Source organism: Anomalospiza imberbis, chromosome 7, assembly GCF_031753505.1.
Source record: "Anomalospiza imberbis isolate Cuckoo-Finch-1a 21T00152 chromosome 7, ASM3175350v1, whole genome shotgun sequence".
NCBI lineage: Eukaryota > Metazoa > Chordata > Aves > Passeriformes > Viduidae > Anomalospiza > Anomalospiza imberbis.
The window spans coordinates 25957071-25985063 of NC_089687.1; the positions used below are offsets into that span (position 1 = coordinate 25957071).

The 27993-nt window shown below is 39.8% G+C and overlaps 2 protein-coding genes, 1 long non-coding RNA gene and 2 other non-coding genes across 5 annotated transcripts; 4 read left to right on the top strand and 1 right to left on the bottom strand.

Moving 5' to 3' along the window:
- The first annotated feature begins 503 nt into the window (after positions 1 to 503).
- Positions 504 to 7130, top strand: LOC137477258 (uncharacterized). The gene is made up of 2 exons (XR_011000905.1): positions 504 to 5665; positions 6639 to 7130. It is a non-coding gene; the product is annotated as an uncharacterized lncRNA (long non-coding RNA).
- Positions 7131 to 9052: 1922 nt separating this feature from the next.
- NDUFS1 (NADH:ubiquinone oxidoreductase core subunit S1) lies at positions 9053 to 23843 on the bottom strand. The gene is made up of 19 exons (XM_068196127.1): positions 23833 to 23843; positions 23273 to 23340; positions 22943 to 23034; positions 21418 to 21525; positions 20319 to 20395; positions 20156 to 20237; positions 19917 to 20047; positions 19027 to 19212; positions 17264 to 17398; positions 16749 to 16863; positions 15614 to 15759; positions 14996 to 15124; positions 13868 to 13997; positions 13224 to 13384; positions 11560 to 11714; positions 10807 to 10982; positions 9949 to 10083; positions 9689 to 9761; positions 9053 to 9407 (listed from the first exon to the last, which is right to left on the bottom strand). The coding sequence occupies exons 2-19, from the start codon at positions 23334 to 23336 to the stop codon at positions 9316 to 9318; spliced, it is 2187 nt and encodes a 728-aa protein (XP_068052228.1). The 5' UTR covers positions 23337 to 23340; positions 23833 to 23843; the 3' UTR covers positions 9053 to 9315.
- Positions 23844 to 24213: 370 nt separating this feature from the next.
- Positions 24214 to 27980, top strand: EEF1B2 (eukaryotic translation elongation factor 1 beta 2). The gene is made up of 6 exons (XM_068196131.1): positions 24214 to 24567; positions 24745 to 24867; positions 25890 to 26013; positions 26391 to 26457; positions 27123 to 27248; positions 27751 to 27980. Exons 1-6 carry the CDS (start codon positions 24488 to 24490, stop codon positions 27903 to 27905), a joined length of 675 nt encoding a protein of 224 aa, XP_068052232.1. The 5' UTR covers positions 24214 to 24487; the 3' UTR covers positions 27906 to 27980.
- LOC137477675 (small nucleolar RNA SNORD51) lies at positions 26237 to 26320 on the top strand. Its single transcript, XR_011001136.1, has one exon. It is a non-coding gene; the product is annotated as a small nucleolar RNA SNORD51 (small nucleolar RNA).
- On the top strand, positions 26761 to 26894 carry LOC137477678 (small nucleolar RNA SNORA41). The gene has a single exon (XR_011001139.1). It is a non-coding gene; the product is annotated as a small nucleolar RNA SNORA41 (small nucleolar RNA).
- Positions 27981 to 27993: the final 13 nt, after the last annotated feature.

Genomic DNA, 27993 nt, shown 5'->3' on the forward strand with positions numbered 1-27993 from the left:
GATAGTTTGGTGTAACTGTACCATAACGTCTTTCTCTCTCTCAAGGCATTGTAAATAAAACTGGATATACAGGCAGGAAAAAAACCATATTTTTTAAATTTTTACTTTTTTATTTCTTTCTAGAGTAGGCTATGTAGAGAAACAATGGAGGATTTAATGTGAGTGAGAGGAACCTATGATAGATATCTCAGACATTGTGCTGTCATAAATTCAGCATTGTCTGCCCTTCAAGGATGGGATGTGAAAAAACAGGACTCATAGCAAGAAATTTGGGGGCAACAGTTGAGTTTTGTTCTTAATGTTTTCAAAGCACTTTGCAGACTTCTAAAAATCTGGTTTGGTTCTTTTTAAGTTACTGTTTTGATTTAGGGGCTTTGTTCTTGATATTTTTGAATATTATTCCTAACTTATAGTCGAGAAATGCTATAAATTTATATGACAGTGTTTTGCAATATAAATTAATAGTACTTTTCTTTGTTGCAGATTCTTTTAGTAGATTGTAAAAAATATATTAAATGCTGTCAAAAAAGTGTCAGATGCTGTGGTGTATCTATAGGTGAGGACACTGATCACTATATTCAGCAGATCTGTGATAATGTTTCTTGAAGTAGTATTATGCATAGCCCTATTCAGAGATGAACTGCAAAGATGCTTTTTTATTTGTCCCGAAGGAAGAGGAAATAGTTAGGAAACTAATGAGCTATACATTGTTTTTTCCATTATAAAAATTATTCAGGTGATTGAACTGCAGTCAGACTAAGGTCATATGGATGAAGTACTGAATTACTTAGTATGTTATCAACCTCTTCCTCTCCCCTGCCAAATCTGAAATATGTTGGTCTAGTTCAGTTCTTGTAATCTTAAAAAAACAAAAAAATTAAATCCCTTATTTTAGGTACATCCGCATTTCAAAACATACTTTGAGTTTGCCGAGCCTCCATGGTGAGTGTAGTTTGTGTGTTCATAGTGGGTTTTTCATTTAGATAAATAGGTTTCAATTAAAGTGTAATTAAAAGTCAGCTGGCCTTTGTGTCAAACTGTTTTTGTTTAGCAGAGTTTTTTAGATTATGCTTAATCTACCTAGCTCATTTTTTATAATCCAGTGTTGCGTTCAATGGAATTACTGCATGGGAGGTGTTTTTCTGTTATTAGGGGTTTTTTCCTGTTTTTCAGTTATTAATCTGTTAAATGCATAGTTCTCCTGATGTTAGGAAACAACAAAAAAATAAAAAACCAAATATGTTGCTCCTATATTTCAAAAGAGTTTGTATTTTGTATAGAAGTAATGCAATAATTAGGGTCCTTCATAATTTTACTAGTCATTAGTGTATGCTTCGGAGCATGGAAGTATGATTATTCTCTTTTTAAGCTGTTTTCAGCAAAAACTACTTTTATATCCTATACCTAAAATTCATTACAGGAATGAGAGATTACAAACTTTGGTCAGGTATAGGATGATTGAAAAACTGCAATCCCTTTGAAATATTGTAAATAAATTATCTTAATTAATTTAGGAATTCAACAAATGCAGCATAAACTAGTATTTCCTTTTCTTTTATTCTGAATAGATAGATGAAGGGCCAAATTCTCAAACCCCAGTTTGGCAAATGCTTGCAGGCCTTACTAGCACTTACTAATTCAGAAGTGCTTGAAGGATCACTGTAGTTCCTTGCATAAAACTCTTACTAGTCGGTAGAATTTTGCTTGAGTACCAAATTCAAGTTTCTGTACAAAGTGATTTCTTGTATCAACCATTGTGTTAAACAAGAGAATTGCTACTTTCAGCTTAATTCAGTAGTTCAGTATAATTTGACTACAGTTCAAGTTTTCTTCATTGGGCTATTAAAATGTTTTTTGTATTTCAGGAAGAGAGGCACACCATGAACAACTAATCTATGCTGTATCTCTCTGTGGTACTCTTAATATCTGTACAACTCAGTATCTTGGAACTGTATTTTTTAAAATGGGATGCAGGTGATTCAACATTTTAGAGAAATGGCTATGAATGCACTTGAGAAGCTGAGCACAGAGACAATATTAAACCTTTTCTTGGGCTTACGTGTTTGACTTTGCAGATACTGACTTTAATCAGTATTAATTACTTGCCTGCCTAAATTTAAACATGCATCACGGTAGCATTACACATTTTGGTGACATCCTAAGATCTATTTGATGTGTTTTAATTGTGAAACCCGAAGCTTAATGCCAAGCAAAATGAGAAACGTTTTGAATCTGGAAGTTTGGAATAGGAAAACTTGAAATGGGATACTTATAGTATATTGTACAAAAAAAGAAAAAAAAATATTTTTAAGGAGGAGAAAGTAAAGAGGAAAAAATTGCCAGATCTTGATTGTGTGGACTGTGGTGTAATTATTCAACAGAGAAATTAAAAATTTGTACTTCATGGATAGATAAATTTAATTAACAAAACTTTATTTACCTGAGAGTAACTTGCTTTTCACTAACTAAGAGATGCAAATATTATTTTAATTGTTTTGCTGAAAATAAAATGTTACATGGTAATAACCTAAAGGAGCAGTCTGCTAGCTTTAGTAATGCAGAATGAAATTATTTTTAATATATTTGCTTATCTTTATGGACAAGACTCTTAGGTTGGAACATAGATTATTTTGATGGGTAGAGCAGTGCTCTGAAATTATACTGGAAAACAAATTGGACTCTGAAACTTCTGTGTAAACCCAAAACACAAAAGGTCCCCCTGTACAACATTCAGAATTTTATTCTGGAACTTCCATTTCTTCAGAATGGGTCTGTCTGCCTTGATTTAAATCGGCCTCATTCCTGGACCAACTGCTCCATCCAGTAAACTTATTGTACACTTGAGCACAGAGTGGTCAGAGAACATTAATGTTCTGTAGATCACAGGTTTTGGCTAATGAGGCATTCTGTGCTGATGTGTCTCACTTGTGTTAGCAGTGAGACAGAGGGCAGCGATGCAGTGAATAAGCTCTGTGAGTCTAATAAAGCAATGAAATAGGTGCTCTAGGTTGTACACCAGTTACTGGAGGAGGCTGCATCAAGAAATGAACCTTGACTCTCTCCCAAGGTCATATGCACCCCGAGTGCAGACTTCAAGAATTTCTGGAGCATGACTTAGACTCTGTGCCTGTGATGAAGACTCTCAGGTTCTCCACAAATAGTGTTACAATGTCGGCATCTTGGTATTATTTCTTGAAAGACACATACTGAGGAAACAGTACCAATGTCTTCAAATGCATGCTAAAGGGATTAGCAATTTATTTAAAATGCAGGTAAATGTTGTTAAGAGGAAGAACAACTCTAAGTGATAGCTGTTAATTCAAGATTTCCCTATCTGAAGAGCCACATTTATATAGAAGATCTTGTCTTTAGGCATTTAAAGACTGAAAAGGATGAAAAATTAAATAAACCCCAAAGTTATGATATTCTTCTAAGCAATGTCTTGAACAACTGTGATGTGGTATTAGTTTGTGTAATAGTGACAATTTCTGGGGTAAAGCTAACCATTAAATTTCAGCATATTAGTATTTTTGAAAAATGCTTATTCTTATTTTTCAACACTTCTTTAACATGAAAATTTCTTAGCAGTGGTTGTCTCTTGTGTATCTGGGTTTCAGTTACTCTTCTGCAGTTGTATGTATTTGATAACCAGCATGCTTTTTGCCACTTTTCCAAACCACAGAGTCCTTATGTTAAAAACACTGTCCATGATCTGAGGATTTTTCTCTGGGAAATATACCCAAGTTATGGCATAAATTGAGCTGCTTAATTCTGCTGCTAAACTCCTTCAAACCTGTGCTTTAGTGCACTCCTGTGTGGCAGATAGCACAGCTGAAACTATAGGACAAGCCCTACATACAACAGAGTAACTTTGCTTTACTTTGTTTAAAGCCCCAAATGCTAGCAAAGCAACACGATGTACACATGACTAGCCTTGTTTTCCTGAGTGTTAGGGGCTTCATTAAAGCTTCTTTCAGCAATGGGAATTTTGCTGTGGGTTTCAGGAGTATAGCTGCAGAAGTATTTAACCAATTGGGAACAGATGTATGCTAGCTATTACGTGATAATATAATTAATTGATAGTGAACTGTACTGAAAATAGTAATTAACTAAGACTTCACTAATCTGTTCTTCATTATCAATGTGTATTTTAATCTGCATTAAATAAATGGTATTGTCTTCCTTAAGCTCAGCAAAGACAAAACAGTAAGACTGTTAATTGTGGGAAGGTTGGCCAGAGTACATTGGGCATCTGTGGAGACTTTTAAATAGAGGACAAATTAATTGAATAAGCTGTCCCAGCAGAATGCTCTAATACCATCCCATTTTACTGGGAAGTCCTCTGTTAATTCAAAGTATACTACTGTATTTTTACTATCTGCTTCTGTCTATTGATATTTCATTAACTGTAATTGTAGTGGTTAAGAAGCCCCACACTTTATCACCAGTCCTCTCTGCTATTAGTCCAGTTACTCACTTACATTCAGGTTGCAGAAGGTCTTGGTCACCACTGCAGGATGGAAAGATGAGAATTCCCACTCTGGACCAAATCAATGGTCTCTTAAGCCTTCCAACAAAGGTGTGGAATGTCCCGTGATGGATAATTGAGAAATAAAGGGCATGCACGACAGGATTTTTCTAAAATAGTTGGAGCTGAGCTAACATCAAAGCATAAGGCTTAATTAATGTCTAGGGTCATGGGATTCCAGTGGATTTTGAAAGTTTTTTGTTACACACAAAGTTTTTTGCTCTTAGTATGTTTCTTTTTGATACATGGTTCTCATCTCTGATCCATTTCAAATATAAACACAGGTGTCCAGATGATGACAAGAAGAAATAAAACTATTTATTTGAAATTATATTGTTAATTATATTCAAAATTCAATATTGGCTGAGTGAGGAGATGTCTCTACTACCTCTTATGCCTCTAAATCTCAGTAGGCTTCTCAGTGTTAGGCACTGTGAATAGATGTGTATGTGTAGCTGGCGGAAAACATAAGTATTAAGAGTGTTTAGCATAGCAGGCTTTGCTGATTATGGAATCACTCATTTTGTTTGAATTACAAGGCTTTATATATGTTAATTATGTCTCTCTGTGCCATCATTTCATCAACTAATATGTGTTACTGTAAAGTGTCTTTTGGATAAAACCTTACACAACAGAAAGGACCATGACTTGTGTAAGCCCACACACACAGTGAAGGATTTGGTGTTCATTACTGAACTAAGTTTTCCTTGTGACTCTCTGTAAACTTCAGTATTTTGTTCTCAAAGGTACTTGTGCCCATTTGGCATTTTATGAAAAATAATAATAATCTGTTAACATCTGTTAATAAATTGAAAATTGTGTGTTGTGTTTGGCTTTGGGTTTTTTTTTTTTTTTTTTTTTTTTTGTTGTTTTTAAATAGGAATTTTAAAACTTCTCAGTTAATTCTGAGAGAACTTATACACTTTGACATTTTGTGGGGTTCTTGTACTCCTTATAAAAAGCTTACTGTGGTTGTCAGGAAAGTCCTTAGCTTTTAGCCACTCTTCAGAATTCCCCATTTACTTATTACTTTTTTTTCCATTTTGGTAGTCACCATGAAATCCTCTTCTATTTGCTTCTCTTGCTTTGTCTGTCAGTGCCTTGAGAGAGTCATCTTCCAACCCTTCAGCACTAAAGGTGATTTCATCTTACTGCATATTTGAAGGACAACACAACAAATTATTAGGAGATTGTCTTGTTTGGGAGAGGATGTTTTGGCTTAGCCATTGTTCGGAGTATTTTATGAGGAGCAGGGTTGTGGGGACAGAGATGAAGTTATATTACCTTTCCCCTTTGGATTAAGGTTGATGCCAGTCTGCCATGCTGCTTTTCCTTTAGAGCTATGACACTGAACTATTTTTCTGTTGGTTTCAACATTAAAATATGGCACATCCCCCAATCAAGCACATAGCAGACTGTCTTGCAAGAATCTTATCAGCCTCAGAAGACGCACTGATCCAAAATCTTGTACTTCTTGGGGAAATGCTACACACACCTTCTTTTATGCCTTGAGCTATGCTTCAAAATACATTTTAAAGAAGTCAGTTCCTGCTATTTTTATGATTGGCCTAATTTTCCTGGACATTTCAGAGTCTTACTGAGGACATGCCTGTTTGACTTGAATTCTGTTATGTTTCTTTTTATTGAAGCAGCTCACTACACTGCTCAGGGTTTTAAGCACTCTCCCTTTGGAACTACAGGGATGCACCCATGGGATGCTGGAGCTTTCAGGGACTGTCGAACAGGGTTTGGGTTTTGTTTGATGGTTTTTTTTGTTTGGTTGGTTTTTGTTGTTTTTGTTTGGTTTGAAGTTACAGCTTTAGACTTAGATGCTTAAATGTGTCTGCAGTTATAGTTTCTCTTTAATCTGAATGCACCTGGCCTGAACTTGCTTGCAAGTGTAACTGCATAGTATGGTCTTACCTTGAATTAACACACCCTTTGCCTTCTCTACTCCCCACATCCACCTGCTGAAGACAAGATTACAAAAAGGCAAGGTTTAATCTAAGTCATGTTTGGGGTTAATAGTTTGCACACAAGAGCCTTGTTTAGACCGGGCTGTGCTCAGAGAGGAGGATACTTAATGACCAACCCATCTATCTCTCCCCAGACACATTCCTGTTCCTTGGCAGGCTGTACAGGCAGGAGTGCACAGCAGGTGAGATGAAGGTTAATGCACCTGAAGGTAACTGGCGATGCACCCACTGAGAAGTTCTGCCAGTTGGCCACCAGGTGGAACCAGGGCTGCACTCGGGGAATTGCAGGAATTGCAGCTCCTCCGGGGCTGCGCTCAGCTCCAAAACAAAGCGCAACAAAGCTCCTGCCCACCCCAGCAGAGTCGGGATAAAGGCACTTGCCAGCCTTGCATGAGGAGTGAGCTGCATCAGCACACTGACGGCTCAGGCAGTGTTATCACCTGGCTGGTCAGCCCATACCGTAACCACAGGAACAATACTCAGAGCGTGTTTATCTCCCACCATCCCAGCTCTTCAACACCACTTTCTCATAATTCTCTAACCTGAGGTTGCAGCTTCGGGACCAACAAGTAGTAGCACTGACTGTAAACTTTGTCTCTTAAATAAACAGAGGTAAGTTGTGTAAATAGCCTTCTTTCTGTAATTTTTGTTCAATTATTTCGCCCAGCCTATGTCACTTCCCTGCCTTTGCAGACCTCTGTTATGCTTCTGTCACTAGCTGGGTAAAAGTCCTCATGTGCACCAACTGTCCAGCCACCACAGCAAACAGAATAGATAAGGGGTGGGCTACAATCTAAACTCAGTGGCTAAGAATACTAATTTAGATCTCTTTTTCCTATCTAGTTTCCAACAGTCAAATTTATAAAGAGCCTTGTTGCTATTACCAAGTTTGGCTGAAAAATTCTGTACTTGACTAGATAGGTGGGAAAGAGAGTAGAAACAGGACAGAGAGCACCACATGTACTTCTTCGCCTTCGTGCCTTTCTTGATAAAGGCTGGACAGTTTTTGAACAGAAACAAGAATCTACTATACATACTAACTGAAGGACATAGAGCTGTCAAAAAACCAAAAAGCATGCCAGAGTTCCCAAAGTAATGCTACAACATTTAAGGGGAAAAAAAATCTAAAGCTTTTGAACCTTTATAAATTCTGAAGTGATAACTGACTTGTTGCGCAGCTGAAGTTACCCCTCTGTGTTTGTACAACATGGGAGTGGGGGCGGGGGTTGAAGAAAAGGTTTTCATCTTAGGAGCCTGAGAACCAAATGTTTTTCTGAATACAGGATTCAGCTACACTTTTTCTTCCTATTTTTGGCATATGTCACACACAGTTTTGTTTTGCTATGTGTCAATAAACCCTGCTCCTGCTAAAGTAGTAACATTCCACAAGGACAGGAGGAAGGTTTCATGCTGTACTTGGTCCTGTGAACCGCCACATTAAAACCAGACTGCAGTCTCCCTTGCTGCCTCGCTAACATGCATAGCAGGATCTCAATAAAATGAACAGTTACCCTTTTCTGTACCACCATGAGAACTGACCCTGTCCCTGTTGGTAACTGGAGATGGCAGGCTGAGTAAAACCATGTCCAACATTGAACACTTAACTCGTGTGAGGACACTGTGATATACCAGGATAACCCGGAAGAGTCTTCTTCCTGGGCAAAAGGAAAACAATGTTTTAAAATGTTACGTGTTTGTTACTGAAAAATTTTAAGCATGGAAGAAAAAAGGCATTCTGTAAAACTTAGACTTCTACAGCAGCACCCCCATGCACTCAGTTTTATTCTACATTGAAAAGGGTAGCTTTTCCTCATGCAAAATTAACACCTTTTTTTTTTTTAAATAATACAGTTGGAAATAATGGCTTTATGATACTGTTCCCATATTCACAATTCCTGGAAAAAGTACACTGAACTTCTGCAGCTAGTTGAAAAGGAAGTTATCCTTCTTCCAAATTTACATTAACCAGCATAATACAGAGAAGAGAGTCACTGTTCTGAAGTTATTCTAAAGCATAAAAAACCCCCAACCACCCAACTAAAAAATACCACACACAACCCCTTCCCCCACTTTGCTATATAAAGATCAATGCACAGAGAAACTATTCTGAGAATTTTTTTCTGTATTTTAACTGGTATAAACGCCTTTAGTCTTTCTGCTAATTTTTAAAGCACTTCAGTACGAGGAAGCTGTGTGAAAGCTGTTTTTTTTTTTTCCCACAGTATCAAAATGATTTGTATTTCCTCCAAGAGTAGTCTCAACTGACACAAAATGAAGAAACATACAAGTATCCAGAGCAGAGATAGCTCTGAACATTGGCACAACCTAGGTATGAGGGACAACTTGCTTTAAAAGCACATTACAAAAATAGCATACACATTGTGACCAGGGTTTAATATTAACATACCTGGATACTCTGGAAGGAAGTGACAATCTAGTATTTTTGCCATGTAAACCCCTTTCTAGAAAATTCAGATTTACTGAGTCTGAGTTGCTTACTGAATTATTTTCATGGAAGAAGCATGAGCTACATGAATTACACAGGTAATGGGGTGGCTTGGTATTTATAATTTATTTGTATACAATCATCATGTACCCTGCCTCTGGGTACAGTAAGTTGAGTGCTGCATGTTCCCTCAGACACAACAACAGTCCTATAGTATGATGGGGCTATTTGAAGCGATGAAAATGTGAATGAAGGAAGAAAAAAAAATACAACAGGCTGTCAAATAGATTTTGAATAAATGTATCAGTCACAGCAGTTAACTGCAACAAAAACCTAGAAGAAGGTGGTGGAAGTCTGATTAGTCTCTAGCAGATGGATGGCTCTTCTACAGCATGGGCACCTTCAACAACAGCTTTCACACACTTGGCCATTGTCTGGGATGCTCTACTGATGGAATCTGTAAAACAAAAAAAAATCCAAACATGTCAGTGCACAGACACAATACAAAATAAATTTAATATAAGACTGGATACAAAGAGGATAAATAAAATCACTTAGTTGAAAATACAGTCTGTGCTTTATGTAAATTCCAAATAATTTTACTGAAAAATTTTGTTTCATCTAAAGACTCAAATCCTATGAATCTTAGTGGAAAGCTTTAAACCAATCATAAGAACCTTACTGTAAAGCTAAGTAAAATGTTCTGATTTCAGGATGTAAAGACCACCCTATACATACCTGTCATATAGAAGTCTTTTATTGTGAGCTGAGGTGGAACAAGAGGATCAGCAAGAAGCTGTTGCTTTGCTAACTGTGGTAAGAAAGGAAAAGAATATCACCTGTATGATAGGAGCTTGTTACCAAAGCATTTGTTCAGTAAACTCTGCATTCAGTGTAGGTCAAAAAATGCTTCTCGTATTACATATGAAGATTTTTCAAAAAGGCATTATGCTATATAACAGCACTAAATCCTGCCAAGATGCTTCAATTTTGCTTACCTTTGCCAATTCATTTGCCTGGATGAAGTAGTTTGCTTCTTCCACGTCATCGTATCGAACCAGATTGGGTGATACTTCTTCTAAACGCTTCCGTATTTGATCGAGGTTCTCATAAGGCAAGGTCAAACCAGCCAACTGAGAGATTCACAGAAAGAAATACCATCAAGTCTAGGGATTTAACTCAGAGTGGTTTAGATTACCAACCCATTAACATCTCTGAAGTAAAATGAGGAAAAGTCTACACTCCTGAAAACACAGGCAGTTAGAATGCACAAATTGAAGCAAAGTCAGTGTTCGGACCAGTTGCACCTCTGATAGCCAACACTTCCCCATGTTAAAAACCAGGCTGTCCTGTTTGCTATACAAAGGATAAAACCAAAAGGAAGTACTTGTCCCCTTCCATACTTGCATTTTCCTTAGCTTACCAATGAGATAAAAGTTGATGCAATTATCAATGCATCTTGTTCCCTCTGAGTAGTGAGCACATATGTGACCTCATCTAACGATACCAGATCCTGGTATCAGAGTCTATGCTGTTTTCTTTCTAAAAAGCAATAAACTGCATGGTCCCACCAGCTTCCTCTAAAGCACTTCACAAAGACCTGCAAAATTTGCAAAGCTTCATCCATTATGCATTCCAACAGCATTCAGCAACTGCAACATTAGAACTATCTTCAAAAGGGAAACAATATGATTTAACTCACAGAATTAACCTTGGATTCAATACAGAACACTGCTTTTTAAAACTATGTGTTTTCCTGACAATCTACTTTTTTTTTACATTGGAAAATGTTTACAAAAAAGGACTTAACCTCTCAGTATACTTTTATTAGAAGCAACTTATAACAGCAACAGTACCTCAGAAACAGCTCTAATAATTTTCCAGTCTTCCCTTGCCATCCCAGGAGGTGTTACTGCTACTCTTGTCTGCTGGGCCCGACCTTCAGTATTCACATATGTGGCTGCTTTCTCTGTATATGCTGCTCCTGGGAGAATAATATCAGCCATGGGAGCTCCCACATCCCCATGATGCCCTGAATACATGGAAAGAGGAAACAGTACACAACCATGAGACAGAAGTAAGTCAAAATAAATAGAAATGCTTTACTAAGACAGAATTTCTGTGTTCCCATAAAAAAAAGATTTTCTAAGTTTTGCTTAGCCAGTAATCTGAAGCCCATGAGGCTGGCTGCTGTGAGGTCTTATTTGGCTAATACTCTGGGGAGAATGAATGGACTACAAGCAGGAGTAAATGGTACTTCAGTCTCTATAGTCACTCAGATTTGGGAAGTTCTTGGAACAAGGATTCTTAGATTAACATAAGATCATGTTTTAGTATGATAGAACAGCTGGAAACTAATGCTGTTTTGTCTGCCAGGTCTGAAGCTATGTTTCAGAAGCCCTATACTGGTTTAAATTACATTATTACTCATCAACAGTTTCCCATCTTTACCTAAGAAATAGGTAACCAGTATCTCAGTTATGTTTTAGAAGTTCCCTTTCCTGGTAGAAAACAAAGACTAAAATTCCTCAACGGGTTTTATGGCACTGTTTACACTTTTTCTCCAACTGTTAAGATAGCAACATTCTTAATTTACATCTACTAATTACCTTGATAGATGATAAAACAGTACTCTGGCAAGTCTTGACGTGTTATACAACCAGAATCTGCTCCCAAGAGATACAATACTTTGGGAGCATTTTTCCTAATTTCCTCCACTCCTGGTTTGAAACCCAGGTCCAAAGCAGCAACTTGGCTTGCAACCCTGTAGAAACAAATACATCATGACTTTCTCCCATCAGAACAGACCTAACTTCTTTTTCTGACTAAATATTTTGAAGGGATGTAAGAGGTTCCTAATAGTAACAAGACAAATATGAAGCTCAAAGGCAGCTGAAATTTTTGACAGAGTATCAAGTTAGTTTTGCATTTTGACAGCCTGACACCATTTAAAGTTTTCACAGGGAATCTCACCTATTTAAGATGGGATAGCAAAAATAAAGGCAGATATTGAAAGTCAGAACCTAGTGGCAGGCAGCTCACTGGTGAAGCTTGATGCTCCAGATGACATCTCAGCTATGAATGGAACTCATCAGCCTTTAATTCAGGGCACTGATGTGGAAGATGAAAGACCGCAGCCATCAACTACTCAAAATCATCAAAGACTTAAGGCCACTATTTCATCTCCATTTATTCACACATAAAAATACTTTTAAAAGAATGAAATAATAATTCCATTTTCTGGCAGTCTTCCTTTTCCAAAGCAACAGTTTTGCATAATCCTCCATAATCAGGTACCAGTCTTATTTAAAATCAAAGATTCTCTCTAGAGTACAGATCTTCCAATGTAACTCATTTTGTCTGACACAGTCAGACATAGAGTTTCAATAAGTTAGGTTGCTTTTAACACTTAAGGTTGAACGGATGGTGCACCATAAGTGTGGAAGTCAATATGAAAGACTGCCAAACCATACTTGTATCATGAGTGCTCTTTAACTCATCATTACTTCGGTACTAAATATTTCAGTTTCAGCAGCAAAATGTTATATTCGGGTTTCCTTCAGAGGCCCAAGCCCTGCTCTAACTATACTATTTTTACATCAGTGAGGCTGCTTTTGGCAGAAGAAATTTTTTGAGTCTCCAGAAATGAGAGCCATTACATTTGGTGAAATAATTTTTCCTTTACAGAAATGGTCAACTTGACAGTCAGATTTTTAGAAAGGGAGTGGTGAAGGACTGTTCAAAGAGAAGCTTGCCGATTAAAAGGAGTAATATCCTGACAAACTGAATAGCTAAGATTAAAAGCGCTCAAATTGAAATCTTTGAAGCATTTCTATTAACTATTCAGTTGAGAAGCTGCACAGTAAAAGGAATATTAAAAAAACCCAAAGAAACCGTATTATTTAAATACTCTTGCCATTTTGTTTTTCTTCCTCTAGATAAAATGCAGTCATTTAGCAAGTGACACTGGTCTGCTGTGCATCCTACTGTGGTAGATGTTATTAAGCCCTCTTATATTCTATGTCTAAATCAAAACCTTAAATTCTACATTTGAATATCATGAATTAATAAAAACTCATGAAGAGCCAGGTCAAGGAACCCATTTTTATTAAGAAGTTTTTGCTAGCTTGTATTTCTGGTTTTTATATTCCCTACAGGTTTTAACCCAATAAGCTGCTTATGTGTACACAAAACAATCTGTACACATATGTTGTGGTAACCTGTGTAGCCCAATGTGCAAGCAAGCTGCTCCCAAAAAAGTTTTTAAGCGAACCTGTGCAGGATGTTCATGACTTTCCAATCAGCACCAGCACCGCTCCTGACCCTGGCATTCTGTGCAATGGTGGAAACAGCAGCATGGATGGCAGCTCCGTCACCGCGCTGCAGGGCTGCACTGCCCACCACCACCATTGGCTTTTTGGCATTGTCAAGGACCTGTGCAAGCCAACAATCAGAAATTCATTCCACAGCAACAAAGACAATTCTTGGGACAGATAATGTAATAAATCGCCACATTTCTCCATAAGTCTTCTAAGCAAACCTACAGTTCCAAAATAGGAATTACTTAATTTAGAGATAAAGCCAAGAAAAACTGCTGTAAGCAGGAAACTACCTTGTCAGTACACAACTGTATGCTCAATAACCACACAGTTACGTGGAAACAGCAGCATCTGGAACAGCCTGTTTTATGTCAAGAAATATCCCAGGAGTTTCCTGCACTGCAAAGTTTTACACACCTGAATATATTACACAGTTTATACATACTTGGTGCACACTAATCATTACTTCATCTCTGCATTTGATTAAAAGCAACCCCATCTATAAGATGGTACTTTTCTTCAAATCTGTCTCTGGGGAATTCAGATTATTACTCAATACCTGTGGAATTTAACAGTCACACTCTTAATTTCTGTGTACCTTGGAGAAGGCATGTTTGCCAGAAGCAATGTCCTGAAGTATCTGTGGGGACTCTCCCAGATGTTCATATCTGTATGTCAAATCCACAGGAGAGCCAACAAGGGCCACTTGCAAGTCATTGTGAAGCCAGCTGAAAATACAACAAATGTTTTTTAAAAATTAAAGAAATACAGAGTTTTACCCAACCAAAGCCACTAATTATAATTTCAGCAGTAACTTACAATAGCATTGCAAAGGAATTTAAATGGCATTCATTGTTTTGGTAAGATGCAGTTTAGCTTTATTCTGGCTGTTAAACAAGCCTCTAGCTTTTTTAGAAGGATTATTTCTCTAGATATATTCCAGAAACAGTACAGCAACACACCTTATGTGACAAGTGCATAACTCAATTCCCTCCTCTCCCCAAGCTTCTGCCAATTCAGTTTTAGAAATCCACTTATTTCTTAGGTAAACACAAATTTAGCTGGTTAGAAATTTTTCTTTTTTGCAGCTTCTCATGGCACAGACTTATAAAAATACATGAAAATACACATTCAAAAGTCTCACTGCATTTTCTCCTTTCAAAATTTCAATGCCATTACTGTTTAAAATCATGTATTTTCAAAGATCCCAGCATTAGGAAGGACAGGGCTTTTATAGACCTCATTTGCCTCATACTGACATATCTTATTAAAATTGAATTAGCTGTGTTCAAAAGCTTGGGAAAGCCACCCTACTTGGCGGCAAAGAAAATGTTAAACTGGAATGACAGCTTCTAAATTCAGCACATCTGATTTGTTACAGTACAAAAAGCAATAAACTGATGCTGAAAATAAATCTTTAAGGAATATGCTTTAACAGACTTCTATAGAACAGAAAATCTGAGGTGTCTGTGTAATGTAACAAAGAAATAAATGTCTGAGTAGATGAACTTAATGTAAAATGTCAAAGTGAGAATGAACCAGCTCTACACTACAGGGTACTACCCTTTTTCCACACATAAATCACCATTCCCTTTACTAAAAGGTGAACTAAATCCAATGATCCCATCTGAATGAATGCTCTCAAGTTACTGCCTGCAGCTCCAACCGAGCACTGTATCAAATCCAGATGGATTAATGTGCTTATTCACCACCAAGGAATACGAACCTCTTTCGAATTCTAGCATTAAAAAGCGGTGCCTCAAAGCGTGGATTGGTGCCAACCAGAAGGAGGACATCTGCCTCCTCCACCCCAGCAATCTTGGTATTCAGCAGGTAGTTAGAGCGTAAATCTGTGCTATAACAGAAAGATGGAAGAAAGAGGATAAGAATTCAGTCGAGGGAAGGAATGAAGCTATGGGAAAGATTAAAAATGCTCAAAATACTTTTTCATCTCAGGAAAAGAAAGACAAAGAAGAGACTTCTCAATCCAAATTATTCATTATAATTGTACTAAAGTTTTCACACCACAAACAGAAATAGACTACTTATCCAGCTCACAACAGAGTGTAACTGGCTTTCAGTGACTGACTGTTAAACTGCAGCAACTTTACACTCAGTACAACATGGGGTAAGTGTGCAACCCTTGCTGGAGTAGAGACTACGAATCAACTCACAATCCATAAATACTCTCTATATGTGAGGACAGTAAATTTAAATAAATGCTGATGCTAATGCATCAGCAATTGTTATTCCTGCTAATTTTAGAATATTGTCATGAGATGCTCTGCAGACTGGAAAGTTTATTAACATACTAATTATAGACAGACATTGCCTGTCCTCTTACCCAGCTCCAGCAGTAGGAAAGATCTCTTCAGTGCAGAGTGTATCACAATTCACTCTATTCAGTAGGTCTTTCAGAGCTATTAGTGCTTCTGCATCCACCAGCCCTCCTACAACTGCTGCTATGTCCTTACCTTCCACTGACTGGAGCTGGAGAGAAAGGAGGCATTAACATAAACAAAAGAAACCACTGAAATAAATTCTCATTTAGCCCAGGTAAATATTTGTTGTGTTAGGGTGTGCCAAAGCCAGCAGTGGTACCGCTGGCCTGGAGTAGCACAAACCAATCACTGATGTCTGATTCCTGCCAGGCAGCAGCTCCAGCTCCCTCAGAACTCATGATAAGCAAGGAAGAGCTCTCTGTATTCCATGCAGGTCTCTCCCACTTGAGTTATCACTCAGATATAGCTAATTTTCATTTGGTGTGGTGAGAGAGGAAGGTTGGTGAATGCTTTTATTTTAACGAAGCCACAGAGCAGACAGAATGCAAACTTCCGTAACACAAGCTCTGGTAGTAAACTTAAAGGTACTGTCTGAGAAGAAATAACTTTTGTGACAAACCCTGCTACTGTACCATGGGCAAAAACATCCTTGAGGAAAGTTCGATTACAGTTACTCAATTCTACTTCACCCACATAAAATTTTTAATCAAAATCCAGAGCAGTCATGCAGCACTTCATTTGAGCTGCAGAATCAATCACCACACAGAGAAAGCACTGAGGAAAGCACAATTCAGATATAAGTAATACAGACTTAATGTCTTTGATGGCAAAAGTGGTGATAGCACAGTTTAAATAAATTTAAAGATGACTTCAGATAGGTCAGAGTATTTGGGAAAATTGCTTCCTCCTAAACTTCTGAAGAAACAGTTTACTTTCCTATTTAAATAAAAGTAATTTCTCTCCCAATGCTCCAAATGAAATCATGGTAAGAAAAAGTTCTTTATAAGGTCCAATCCATGAAACAGGAAATATTAGTTAAGAAATTTAAGTGGAAACACAATGGATTAGAAGTCAAATGTTCCCCTCTAAACCTAATGAAAAAACCCTTTTTAATATAAGTAATTTGATATTGATATTTGTAATACATCCACTTTTAGAAATTAATTTTAGACTACTTATATTGAAAATTGTTCTTACCACACCAGCAACACGAGGTAATACATCCTCCCATGAGGCATAAACAAATACTCCTTTCTCATTTTTGATCATTGGCTGAGTAAGCCTCTGACGCTTCAGACCATCATAAGCAAACCTTAGTGAACACCAAAAATATCATTAAAGAGCAAAGACAAAGATAATTGTGTATAATTCTGTGAGTGGGTTTTCTAATTGCAGGCTTTTAGAAAAGAGAAAACAAAGAAATATTTCCCCTCAAAGTTTAACTTTTAACTTCCTTCTCAAAAACTCAGAAAACAATCAGTAATAGAAATAAGTTACCATGAAAAAATGTTACAAAAATCAGAACATTAGAAAACTCAGCAACTTCAATTATAGAATTACAAAACACATTTTACAATTATTCTTCTTCACTGTACCTTTACAATACTAACAGCTGAATACCGAAGTCGGTGCTACTGCGCACATCTCTGCTTCTCCAAAATGTGCCTTTAATGCATGCATAAACACATGTGGGTACAAGCACATCCACACACCTGGTTTTGTCAGATATCCATTCCTCATTGATATCTTCATGCAGCCTTGGCAAAATTCTCATCACTTCTCCAGTTCTCGTGCTCACTACAATGTTGCTTCCAACTGCATCAAGAACATCAATTGACTCTACCTTCCTGGTTAGAAGAACAAATAAACCACTTGCAGTCATTCATATATAAGCAGCTAGTGTCTTATTTTTGGCCTGAATAGAGACAATTTTCTTCCTAGTAACTGGTATAGAGATGTATTTTGGATTTAGGTGAGAATAGTGTGATAACACAGGGATATTCTAGATGTTGCTAAGCAACATTTACATCACATCAAGGACTTTTCAGCTTCTCACCCAGTCCCACCAGCAAGGAAGCTAGGGGATACAAGAAGCTGGGGACACAGAGGCAGGACAGCTGACGCCAAGGGGCCAAAGGGATGTTCTGCCCCACACAGCAGCAAGCTCAGCATGTGAATGAGGGGAAAGCTGGCTGGGGGCTGCTGCTCAGGGACTGGCTGGGCCACTGTACTCTGCATCACTTGCTTTGTACATTCTAATTCTTTTAACATTATTGTAATTTTCTTCTTCTATCCTATTAAACTGTCTTTATTTCAGCCCACAAATTTTACATTTTTCCCCCCCAATTTCCTCTCCTATGCCACATGGGGGCCTGAAATGAGCAACCAACTATGCGGTATTTAGCTGCTTGCTGAGTTAAATCACAACAGTCTTTTAAAGCATCCAGTGTGGGGCACAAAGAGTTGAGGTAGCAACAGATCTGACCAGAGCGCGTGAAAACAAATTTGCTATAAGCTCTCATTGTATTAGTTTAACAGGTGCTGGTCTCAGAGTTGCTGCACACGTTCTCAGAGCAGTGTTCTATAACACCTTGCTGTCTGGATGTGTTCCTTGTTTGCTGTTTATCATCTCTTGAAGGTGGGTTAAGGATGCAATTCAGTCACAGTGTGCCACTGGTTTATGACAGGACGAAATTGCTGGTGGACAGACTGATGCGGGGCTTGCACGCAGCACCGCTGCCGGCTCCGTGCTTCGGGCGCCGTCCAGCGGACACGGTGGAAATTACACCCTCCACCTTCCCGGAGAGCCCATCTGTGAGGAGACACTTCCCTCCGCCTTCCTCTGCTCCTCCAGACTACTTACAACAGCTCCTGGGGATTCTGAGGATCACTGGGATGGTCAAACTAGCATGTTCGAGGCAGCTTGGATAAAGTCTTGAGCAACCCGCTCTAGTGAAAGGCGTCCCTGCCCATGGCAGGGGTGGTTGTGACTAGATGATCTTCAAGGTCCATTCCAATCCTTAACATTGTGTGATTCTGTCTCCTGAATGTGTTTCAGGTCTTGTTTAGGGTTAAACAACTACTTAAGAAAATCACACAGAGACCCGCCCTGAGGCTGAACAGCTTAGTTTCACAAGGTATTTTAAATAATATCCTCAACAATTAGTGAGTTAATGAATTTGTATTTTCCTTTATACGCATATTTTACTAAGCAACCAGCACAACCTACAAGTCCAAAACATTTTAGGGTAAAAATAAGGGAAGAACAGTCTACAAACTATAACATTCTTCCTTTTCTTAAATAAGTTGTAAGTAACAAAATTCGTGTTATTTTCAGTCTATGGAAAAGTCTACAACAAAAACGCAGAAAATGAAAACCAGAGAAAACCCTTGGTATCACAGAGGGACATATTATAAGATAAAGTGTACAACAAACGGAGAAAGCTGTGTCTTCAGTAGGAGTTAAGACACTTACCTTGTCTCCCATGGGCGTGCAGTAAAGGCATATGGCTTGGAGGTAAGAGCACCAACGGGGCAGATGTCAATAATATTTCCTGATAACTCAGACATAAACATTTTCTCAACGTAAGTACCAACTTGCATATCATTTCCTCTTCCGGTTGTTCCCAAGTCATCTACCCCTGCAACCTCACTAGCAAACCTGGTAGGTGCACAAAGAAGGAGAAACATCTGGCATGCACAAATGCAACACAGAACATTTTTTCAGCCCTCATCTCATTTTCTTAAGATAAAACATTATTTCATACACCTGAAAGAAGAAAACAATAGTTTAGGTGCATTAGTCAGTGCCACCACCTACAGGACCATCTGCAAAATTTCATTCAGAAAGGGCTACAAAACCTAGGGAGAGGTATATCAAAAAACACAGTAGTTCAATACTCACTGTATTACACTGAGTCTAAGATTAGTCCCAAATAACAAGCTCTTTCTAGAACTAGTTGGGTACATTGTATTCTTTTTCCATCTGGCTGAAGTTGGCCAGTACAGCATCTCAGGGCTACAGAACAGCATAAATATAGCTACCAGAGGCTATCAAAATTAAATAAATCTTATAACTGTGGCTGAGGAAGTCACATATCCATTCTGGCACCAACACCATGGGACCAGTTCTGCCCTGCAGAACTCCCGATTTCACTTTCATGCATTGGCCATCTTTCTCTATTTCCTGTCTGGTAGCTCCAGGAAACCAGCTATCAGTCATTAACAGAAATAAATTTTTTAAGTACAATCAGAAAATAACTTTTATAAAAACTGACTACCCCTCATGGGGTTTCTTTCACTAGTAACAAACTGACACAAATATGCCTGCGTAGTACTCTCCTCAGTGAAAGTAAATGACTTTACCTGATGCATCGAGTGCACTGTATACACCGAGTCATGATGGTTTTGACTAAGGGGCCAATGTTCTTGTCCTCCACAGCACGTTTGCTCTCTCTAAATCTGCTTCTATCACTGCCAAACATCATTGACTGGTCCTACAATGGACAATAGAACACACACATATCCAGGCCGCTGGAAAGCACAATTTCACCTAAGACAACAGCATTATACGTAAGTCTGCATAACTTAATTGGATTTTGTACCTGTAGATCACATTCTCCACCCTGATCACAGATAGGACAGTCCAATGGGTGATTTGCCAGCAGAAATTCCATTACACCCTCCCTGTTAGGTTCAGAGAATTAAATTAACATCACTTAGCAGACAGTACACCTAATCAGCCAAAGGAGGCTAAAAGAAAGGTACCTTGCTTTCCTGGACTTCTCAGAGTTTGTCAGTATATTCCAGCCCTTCATAACTGGCATGGCACAAGCAGCAACTGGCTGCAATCACAATAAAAAGCAAGCATGAAACAAATATTTTTCTTCTCAGCATGGGCACGAACCCACACCTCCTCCCCCCCAGTTCTAACATAGATATCTGTTATAAATAAATAGAAATAAAGAGGTCTGCAAAGCAACAAAAAAAGAGTCTAACTGATAAAATCACTAGAAGCCATATTTATTAATAATCTGCTATGTAAAAAGGTTAGATTAGTTATGATTTATTCACAGTTTAAAATTCTACAATTTCCAGTCTTAATTTGAGCAGTTACAGCATTAAGAATGTCAGCTGTAATAGATACAAGGCAAATCAAACAGCTTCAGCAGACATCTAGAAAACCTCTAGAACTGAAATTCAGAGTATGAATCATTTACAAGACACTTATTTGCACAAACCCTGTATAAAGTCTTGGAATAAAATTCTTCTCAAGATTACTGCAAGAGTAACAAAAACTCCTGCTCTGTAAACAAACCCCATTTACTTTTCAATCACATCATGACTTCCACCTTTAGTAATAACCCAACATATCCAGAGACACAAAGCTCAAAGTATGGAATTGAAGTTGGGGTGAGCTAAAAAAATTTATGAGTGAGTATAAATGTGTAATACAAGACTGAACTCTAAAAGAATGTGCAGAGATTTCTTAGTACTTCTGAAGACAGTGTTCACTCCTGAAATCAACTATTTCACAACAGCTATCATTGCATTAAAATAGAAACCACTAACCAACTGCAATCTTTACTTACAATGAACCTGCAGGTACTAATCCTACAGCTAAAGTCATACAGTATCTGAAGTTTATTATCTGTGTAGTATCAGCTGACAATGTGTGGCTGAAGCTTGAACTACAAAGCATAAAATGCATCTAACAGCAAAACATGCAGCTATCAAATGCTCATGTCCAAGAGAATGAAAACAATTACTTGTAAGATTTAAACTAGGCTCAAGCACAGCAAAAAATTCCTATTGAATTCTATATTGCATATTCTATATTGCAATTCCTATGAAACACAAACAATACCTTTGGAGCTTTCTCTATTTCCACAAGACACATCCGACAGTTTCCAGCAACAGAGAGACGATCATGGTAACAAAAACGAGGTATCTGAACTCCAGCCTTTTCACAGGCCTATCAAAAAATAAGAAACAGAGGAAAATTAAATCTTAGTAAGACTTTTCAGTTTCACCTCAGAAAACACTATGCAGCTTTTCAAAGAGTAAGACAGTCAGTGCTGAAGAACAGAGTGCACTTGACCTTTCATCTTAAGAAGTGACCATAAATAAAAAATTGTGACAAAGCAAAAAAAAAAAGTCAGGATATCAATTACAAATATAGTTTTTCTAACCATTGTAAGTGATTGAGGAAATGAAAACCGACCTCTCTTTCATTCTTTCCTCCAATAATACAGAGAATTCTCTGCAACAGGGCACTAGCAATACAAATAACTTTTTAAGAGCACACTCTTTACAGAAAAGTGCATCAAAATAAAAATTGAAAAACATAAAAAGAGCATTACGAGCATAACAATTTCTGATAATCCAACAACACAGATCTTCTGTATAAAGGTACTCCAGCAGAGTCAATCTTCAACTTCAGCAGACGCCAAACTCAAAGACAACATGACAGAAATGGAGACAGGAGGACAGAGCCAACAAATTTCCAGAGACCAGATGAAGACAGCCTTTCCTGCATAAAACCCCCACAGCTAATGGGATCTATGCTACAGCATTATAGCTATGCCTGCCAGAAGAAATACCACCGAATTTAATAAATAAACTCTAACAAGATCTAGTTTTTCTGACAATTTCTACCAAGAAGAACCATGTTATCTAAACTGAAAAGCTAATTTAAAAAAGTAACATTTAGGAAAAATTTGCACTAAGTTTGTGCTGGGGACATTCTAATGTCTAAATAAATTAGTAACATGTATCCAAAAAACAAGGGCTGTATCTAGAAATAAACTGTGTATTTTAATGTTCCAACCCATTATACCGCATCTTCATTTAATGACTTCTTAAAAAATATCTTTACTTGAAATTTTAGCCTGAAAAGTAACAATGCTCTGTACAGGCTGGGAGATCCAGGCTCCCTTTCTTCCCACACCAAGAATAATAAAAGCCGCTAAGGATGAGCACTCTGAATCCTAACAACTAATAACTCAAAGGAGACAATCCCTCATTTACCCAAGACACACTGTAATAAGATACAAAATGTACAGATTCTGAAAGACTACAAGGTCACGTAGTGTTCAGAGACAGAAGTTCAACCAGAATTTATTGAAGTCTGTTACTGCATTGAATAAAGTTTTGCAGCTGGGATTGATGCTGCATGCATCTTCTTTTAAGCATCCATGGCATATTTTTCTCTTTCAAACACTGAATTCCCCAAGGATTTCTATCACATGAAATTGCATCACAGTCAGTTAAAACATCCCTAAAAAATTGCAAGATGTAAAGGCAGGTGGCTTTTTGCTGTATGGAACAGAACATGCTGCCAAGAAGTGAGATAGGAAGTCTCAGAAAATTGAGAATGCCATTCCCCACACCTGCAGGACTGTGGTTCCAGGGTTCACCAATACGGGATGGCCATCCACAAACACCTCTATTTGGTTGCTGGCTGCTGTTGCAGTTGTACGCCCTGAAGGACATGGAAAAAGAAAACAAAAACAATTTTCACTTACTGCTAGATGGAAACCATCAGACTCCCTTACTCCTGATTTTCCTTATAGAGTGCTGATAGAATCCCAATTCTACCAACAGTGCAACACAGAATCCCTTAGGCTGCAAAGCGCGTATGCATATGTGCCCTCTGATAAATGAACTGCACGTACATTTATCACCAAAGACCCAGATATAAACCACAGACAGACACTTACCACATACTCTGGAGGACTGGGTGACCCCAGCTAAGGTCCTGGGGACAGCAAGCAGTCGAAGCATGGTGCTTTGGTAAGAGAGAAAACAGCACTGTTGTTATCAGTTCGAATGTCTGCTGGCAAGTTTTAAACAGGTAGAGTAAGAACTCCTACACCAGCTGCAAAGGAGCACGTACGCACACCTATACGTACAGTTACGGGACAGTGAGTTACCTCCTTCAAACGCAAGATACGATTCTCTACCAATCTACACATCACACATAGGATCGCCACTGAGCGGCCCTCCGCCTGCAGCGGAGCGCCGGCCCCGGCCCCGGCCCCCACGGACGGGACAGGGGAGTGCGGCGGCGGCGGGCCCAGTGTCGCCGTCCCCGGGGCCGAGGGCACAGCGGGCGACAGCGCTACCCGGCGCGGGGGTCACCTTGGAGGCGCCGCCGCCCGCCGGGCAGCCCCCAGCCCGCCGCCCGGCCCGTCAAGGACACCGGGAGCGGCGGCGGCGGAGGCGCCCGGAGCCGCGGCACCCGCGCGCACCGAGCCGCCCGCAGCGGCGCCGCCGTTACCTGGCGCGGGACGGGCGGCGGCGCCGCGGGACGGCTGCGCTCCGCCTCGGCCTCTGCGGCGGCGGCCTCGGGCCTCTCCGCCGCTGACCTCAGCCTCCTTCGGCTGTCTCCGGAGCCTTCTTCGGCAATCTCCGCGCGGGGCAGTCCGCGCTCGGCAATCTCCGGAGCGAACCACTTCGGGTATTTCCGGCGAGCTCCAGGGAACGACGGCTGCGCGATTTCCGCCGCCAGCCCGCAGCCTTTTCGGCCACCGTCACACGCTCCGCCCTTCCCTCGGCAGTTTCCGTCCCTTTCCGCCGCTTCCTTCGCTCAACTCCGGCAACTTCCGCTTTGCCGGCAGGGCGGGGAGTGGCCACAGTAGAATGCTACAAAGTCTGTGTAACGCCGCAAACCTTCCTCGGGCTTATAGTCAGCCTCACTTTTATTACTTCGATGCTTTCCCGCACCTCTGGTGTCCCGTCCGCTGCACGCCCTGCGCTGCCGCAGTCAGCCCCTGAGGAGCTAGCTGGCGGCTCGCTCTCGCGGAGGAACACAGCGGCGTGCAGCGCGCGGAGGGATACCGGCACTATATAAGCGCGGCGCAGGCGCGGCCAGGCCCTTTCCCGCGGCAGTGGCGGTCGGGGCGAGCGCAGCGAGTGGGCCGCGCGCCGCCGCCATGGGCTTCGGGGACCTGAAGTCCGCCGCGGGCCTCCGCGTCCTCAATGACTTCCTGGCCGACAAGAGCTACATCGAGGGGTGAGAGGCGGCGAGGGGAGGGTGCCGGGGTGCGGGGAACGTGAGTCGGGCCCGGCGGAGACAAGCGGTGGGGACGCGGGAGGGCCCTGAGTCACCCCGGCAGCTGCACGGGCGGCTCTGCTCCACGTGTTCCTGCGTGTCTCGAACAAGGGAGATAACTGGGTTTGTTCTCCGCAGGTACGTTCCTTCGCAGGCTGACATAGCCGTCTTCGAAGCGATCGCCGCCCCGCCGCCTGCAGACTTGTTCCATGCTCTCCGGTGGTACAATCATATTAAGTCGTATGAAAAGCAAAAGGCAAGGTATAGTAAAACTCCGAGGCTGTGATATCTCCCCGAACTAGCCTACAAATCGTTGCGTTTGTGTCTTCCAGTTTGAGCAAAACTGATTTCCAGTGGCACCACGTGGCATTTTGTGCTAGAAACAGGGCAGACCTCTTCTGTCAGTACGGAGGATAAAATTATTGATTTGCGGTACCGAAGGACATGGAAAGAAAAAGAGATACAAAAGGAAATAGTATCTCTTTTAGTGGTTTTATGTGTTCACGAAAGGTGCTGTATTGGCGTCCGTGGAGACTGCAGGCCTCTCTGAAGCGGTACAGCATAGGTAGGGTCAGTATTGCTACCTCTTCCAAAAATGGGTGGCTCAGTCTCTAGTCCGTTTCTGAAGCTTTTGTAATGCTAAAGGGGACGGAGATTATGAAGTGTTTTCACAAAGTATCTGGAAACTGCTTAGGGTTCCTGAAATCAAAAGCGAGGTTTATGGCTTCAGTAACAGCTGTTCACATTAGCAATACAACTGTGATCTTATTCTACGGTAACAGGACCATATGAGCAGCAAGAGAAGGTAAATTCCAGAAGTTCTAGTCTCTTGTCCCTTTGAGAGTGAGGGTCTAGGGTAAAGTGTTCACTGAAACATAGGAAAAGAGCAGTTACCATGCAGTAATGTGTTTTCAGTGACTTAGTTGGTTTTGAACAAGTGAAAGTAGTTCTAGGGAAGCATGAACAAGAAGTTGGTAATTCCTCCTAGACAGAATGTAGTACAGGTAGAGGATTCCAATACGAAAGCTGTTCATGTACTTAGTTGGGCAGGATCATACCAGCTTTGAGCTACAGCTAATCCCATATTCACAGATTACTCAGCTGACATGTCAGGAGCATTGGGGGCTGGCTTTCACAAGGTTCTGATTTCAAATAGCAAAATTGGATTTTTACTCTTTTAGCACAAGTTTTTCATTATAAATACATTTGTAGGTGCATTGATAAACTGGTAGTGATTGTATTGACGTTTGAGGAGGTTCCTAATACCTGCATTTTTCTTTCAGTTTGCCAGGAGTAAAGAAGGCTTTGGGAAAATACGGTCCTGCTGATGTTGAGGACACAACAGGTGCGGCCACAGATAGCAAAGATGATGATGACATTGACCTTTTTGGATCTGATGATGAGGAGGTACTTGTGACCTTTTTGTATTATTCCTATTGCTTTTTAGAAATTAGGTATGCAGATTTTCACCTTGACCTAGTTGAAGTTACTTATGTTTCTGACCTTGATAACAGATCCTGCTTGCAATTCTCAAGTGTTGATATCTTTGCAGAATAGGGAAGCTTGGAAGGTTAAAACTTAAAAGTTAGAAAATAACGTGCTGGAATGGGGTGAACTGTCCAACTTTTGACTGGTTACATGATGAGTAAAACAAAAAATCACCATCTTTCGGCTGACAGTTGTGATGATTTGTTTTTATCTGAGTAGATACCAGTCAGTTTGGTAGTGCTTTGGAGATGTGGAGGTTTGGTGCTTTTTCCTGTAACTGCAAATTTGTCTTTCAGGAAAGTGAGGAAGCAAAGAAACTGAGGGAAGAACGTCTGGCCCAGTATGAATCAAAGAAGTCCAAAAGTATGTGTGCTGAGAACTTTCTAATCTTTTACGTTTGAGTTAATTTAGGATCTAGGATGGCTAGAAAGACTAATTAACTGTAGTAATAGATCAGCTTTACTGGAATGAGACAGGAAAAATTAGCTTCATTTGAATTGGCAGTGAGCTTAGCCTTCCCATAGCAAATGGGAATGTTAACATGCTTTTTGTTCTGGTTCATACGCTCCTGCTTGTTCTTCCCGGAGACTGGGCTTTCTGCAGAAATAGCGATAACGCAAGGATTTTCTTCAAAAGTTTAGAGAAACTGCTGCAGTACATAAGTTACTCCACAGCTACTGGTCTGGAACTGTTCAGAACTGTAGCAGTTGCAGTATTCCCTCTGTGGAAAATAAACTGTTACACAGCATTAGGCTCCTTCTTGAATGTTCTGAGAAGGACTTCCTATGTAACAAACACTGTCATCTGTTCAAATCTGTGTATACATAATGTATCTTCATATTCAAAGTTGGGATGTACACAGCTGCAGTACTTCAGAAATGTACCTTGGTACCAGAGGCCTGTCACAGCAATGTGAGCAGGTTCTCGCTCATGAAATTGGAAAAGTTGCTCTCGTAAAACCAGTTTGCAAGTATATCCATGAGTTTTTGGAAGATGCCTACCTTTTCACGGTGATTTTCTTCCCCTAGAACCAGCTGTTGTTGCCAAGTCATCAATCTTGCTTGATGTGAAACCTTGGGACGATGAGACAGACATGGCCAAACTAGAGGAGTGTGTTCGAAGCATTCAAGCAGATGGCTTGGTCTGGGGATCTTGTAAGTATGGGGAAATTTCAGAGCAGGGAGAGGGAGAGTGCAGGCCTGTGGGATAGTATATGAGTAGTGGGACTTGTGGTCACTGTTTGCTGATCTATGAAACGTAGGTAGCTGTAACGGGGGAGCTGTAATACTGCAGTACTTCAGTGTCTTTGCATGGTCAGAAAAGGTTTATTAGCTCAGTGGCCTGGTTAAGATTCAGATACAGGTTTTAAAAGCTATAGGACTTAAGGTCCGCTCTCCTGCATCTCCCTGTACAATTCCTGATGCAGCAAACACCTTTACTCACCCACATCACTTGGTTTGTGGAAGGGGTGGAGGTCCACAGAAAGAAACTTTTTCAGTCAGTTGTCATGAATGCTGGGTTCTTGATTAGATGGACCATAATGTGGACCAAAGGCTGTTTTTATATATTCCTGTAAATTGCTTTGGTCAGTTCACTCTTAGTTCTTAAGAGATTCCACCAATAAAGGAGTACTAAATACTTTTTTTTGTTTTGCAGCCAAGCTAGTACCTGTTGGCTATGGTATCAAAAAGCTTCAGATCCAGTGTGTTGTTGAAGATGATAAAGTTGGAACAGATATGCTGGAAGAGAGAATAACAGCTTTTGAAGATTATGTACAATCAATGGATGTAGCTGCTTTCAATAAGATTTAAGTCTTGATATACCTAGAATAAATGTTGTTGCAAAAAATGTGCAGTGTCTCCGCTTGTTTCAGAATCTTAGAGTAATCCAGCTCACAAA

Bases quoted from the DNA above. Each gene is read 5' to 3' on its own strand.
- NDUFS1 (XM_068196127.1), bottom strand. From the start codon at position 23,336: ATGCTTCGACTGCTTGCTGTCCCCAGGACCTTAGCTGGGGTCACCCAG. The intron at 20,396-21,417 runs GTATTGTTTGTG...TTGTGATTGCAG, and splicing joins AAATAGAGAAAGCTCCAAAG to CCAGTTGCTGCTTGTGCCAT. The intron at 13,385-13,867 runs GTACACAGAAAT...TGGCTTGCACAG, and splicing joins GCAAACATGCCTTCTCCAAG to GTCCTTGACAATGCCAAAAA.
- EEF1B2 (XM_068196131.1), top strand. From the start codon at position 24,488: ATGGGCTTCGGGGACCTGAAGTCCGCCGCGGGCCTCCGCGTCCTCAAT. The intron at 26,014-26,390 runs GTACTTGTGACC...TTTGTCTTTCAG, and splicing joins TTGGATCTGATGATGAGGAG to GAAAGTGAGGAAGCAAAGAA. The intron at 26,458-27,122 runs GTATGTGTGCTG...TTCTTCCCCTAG, and splicing joins TGAATCAAAGAAGTCCAAAA to AACCAGCTGTTGTTGCCAAG.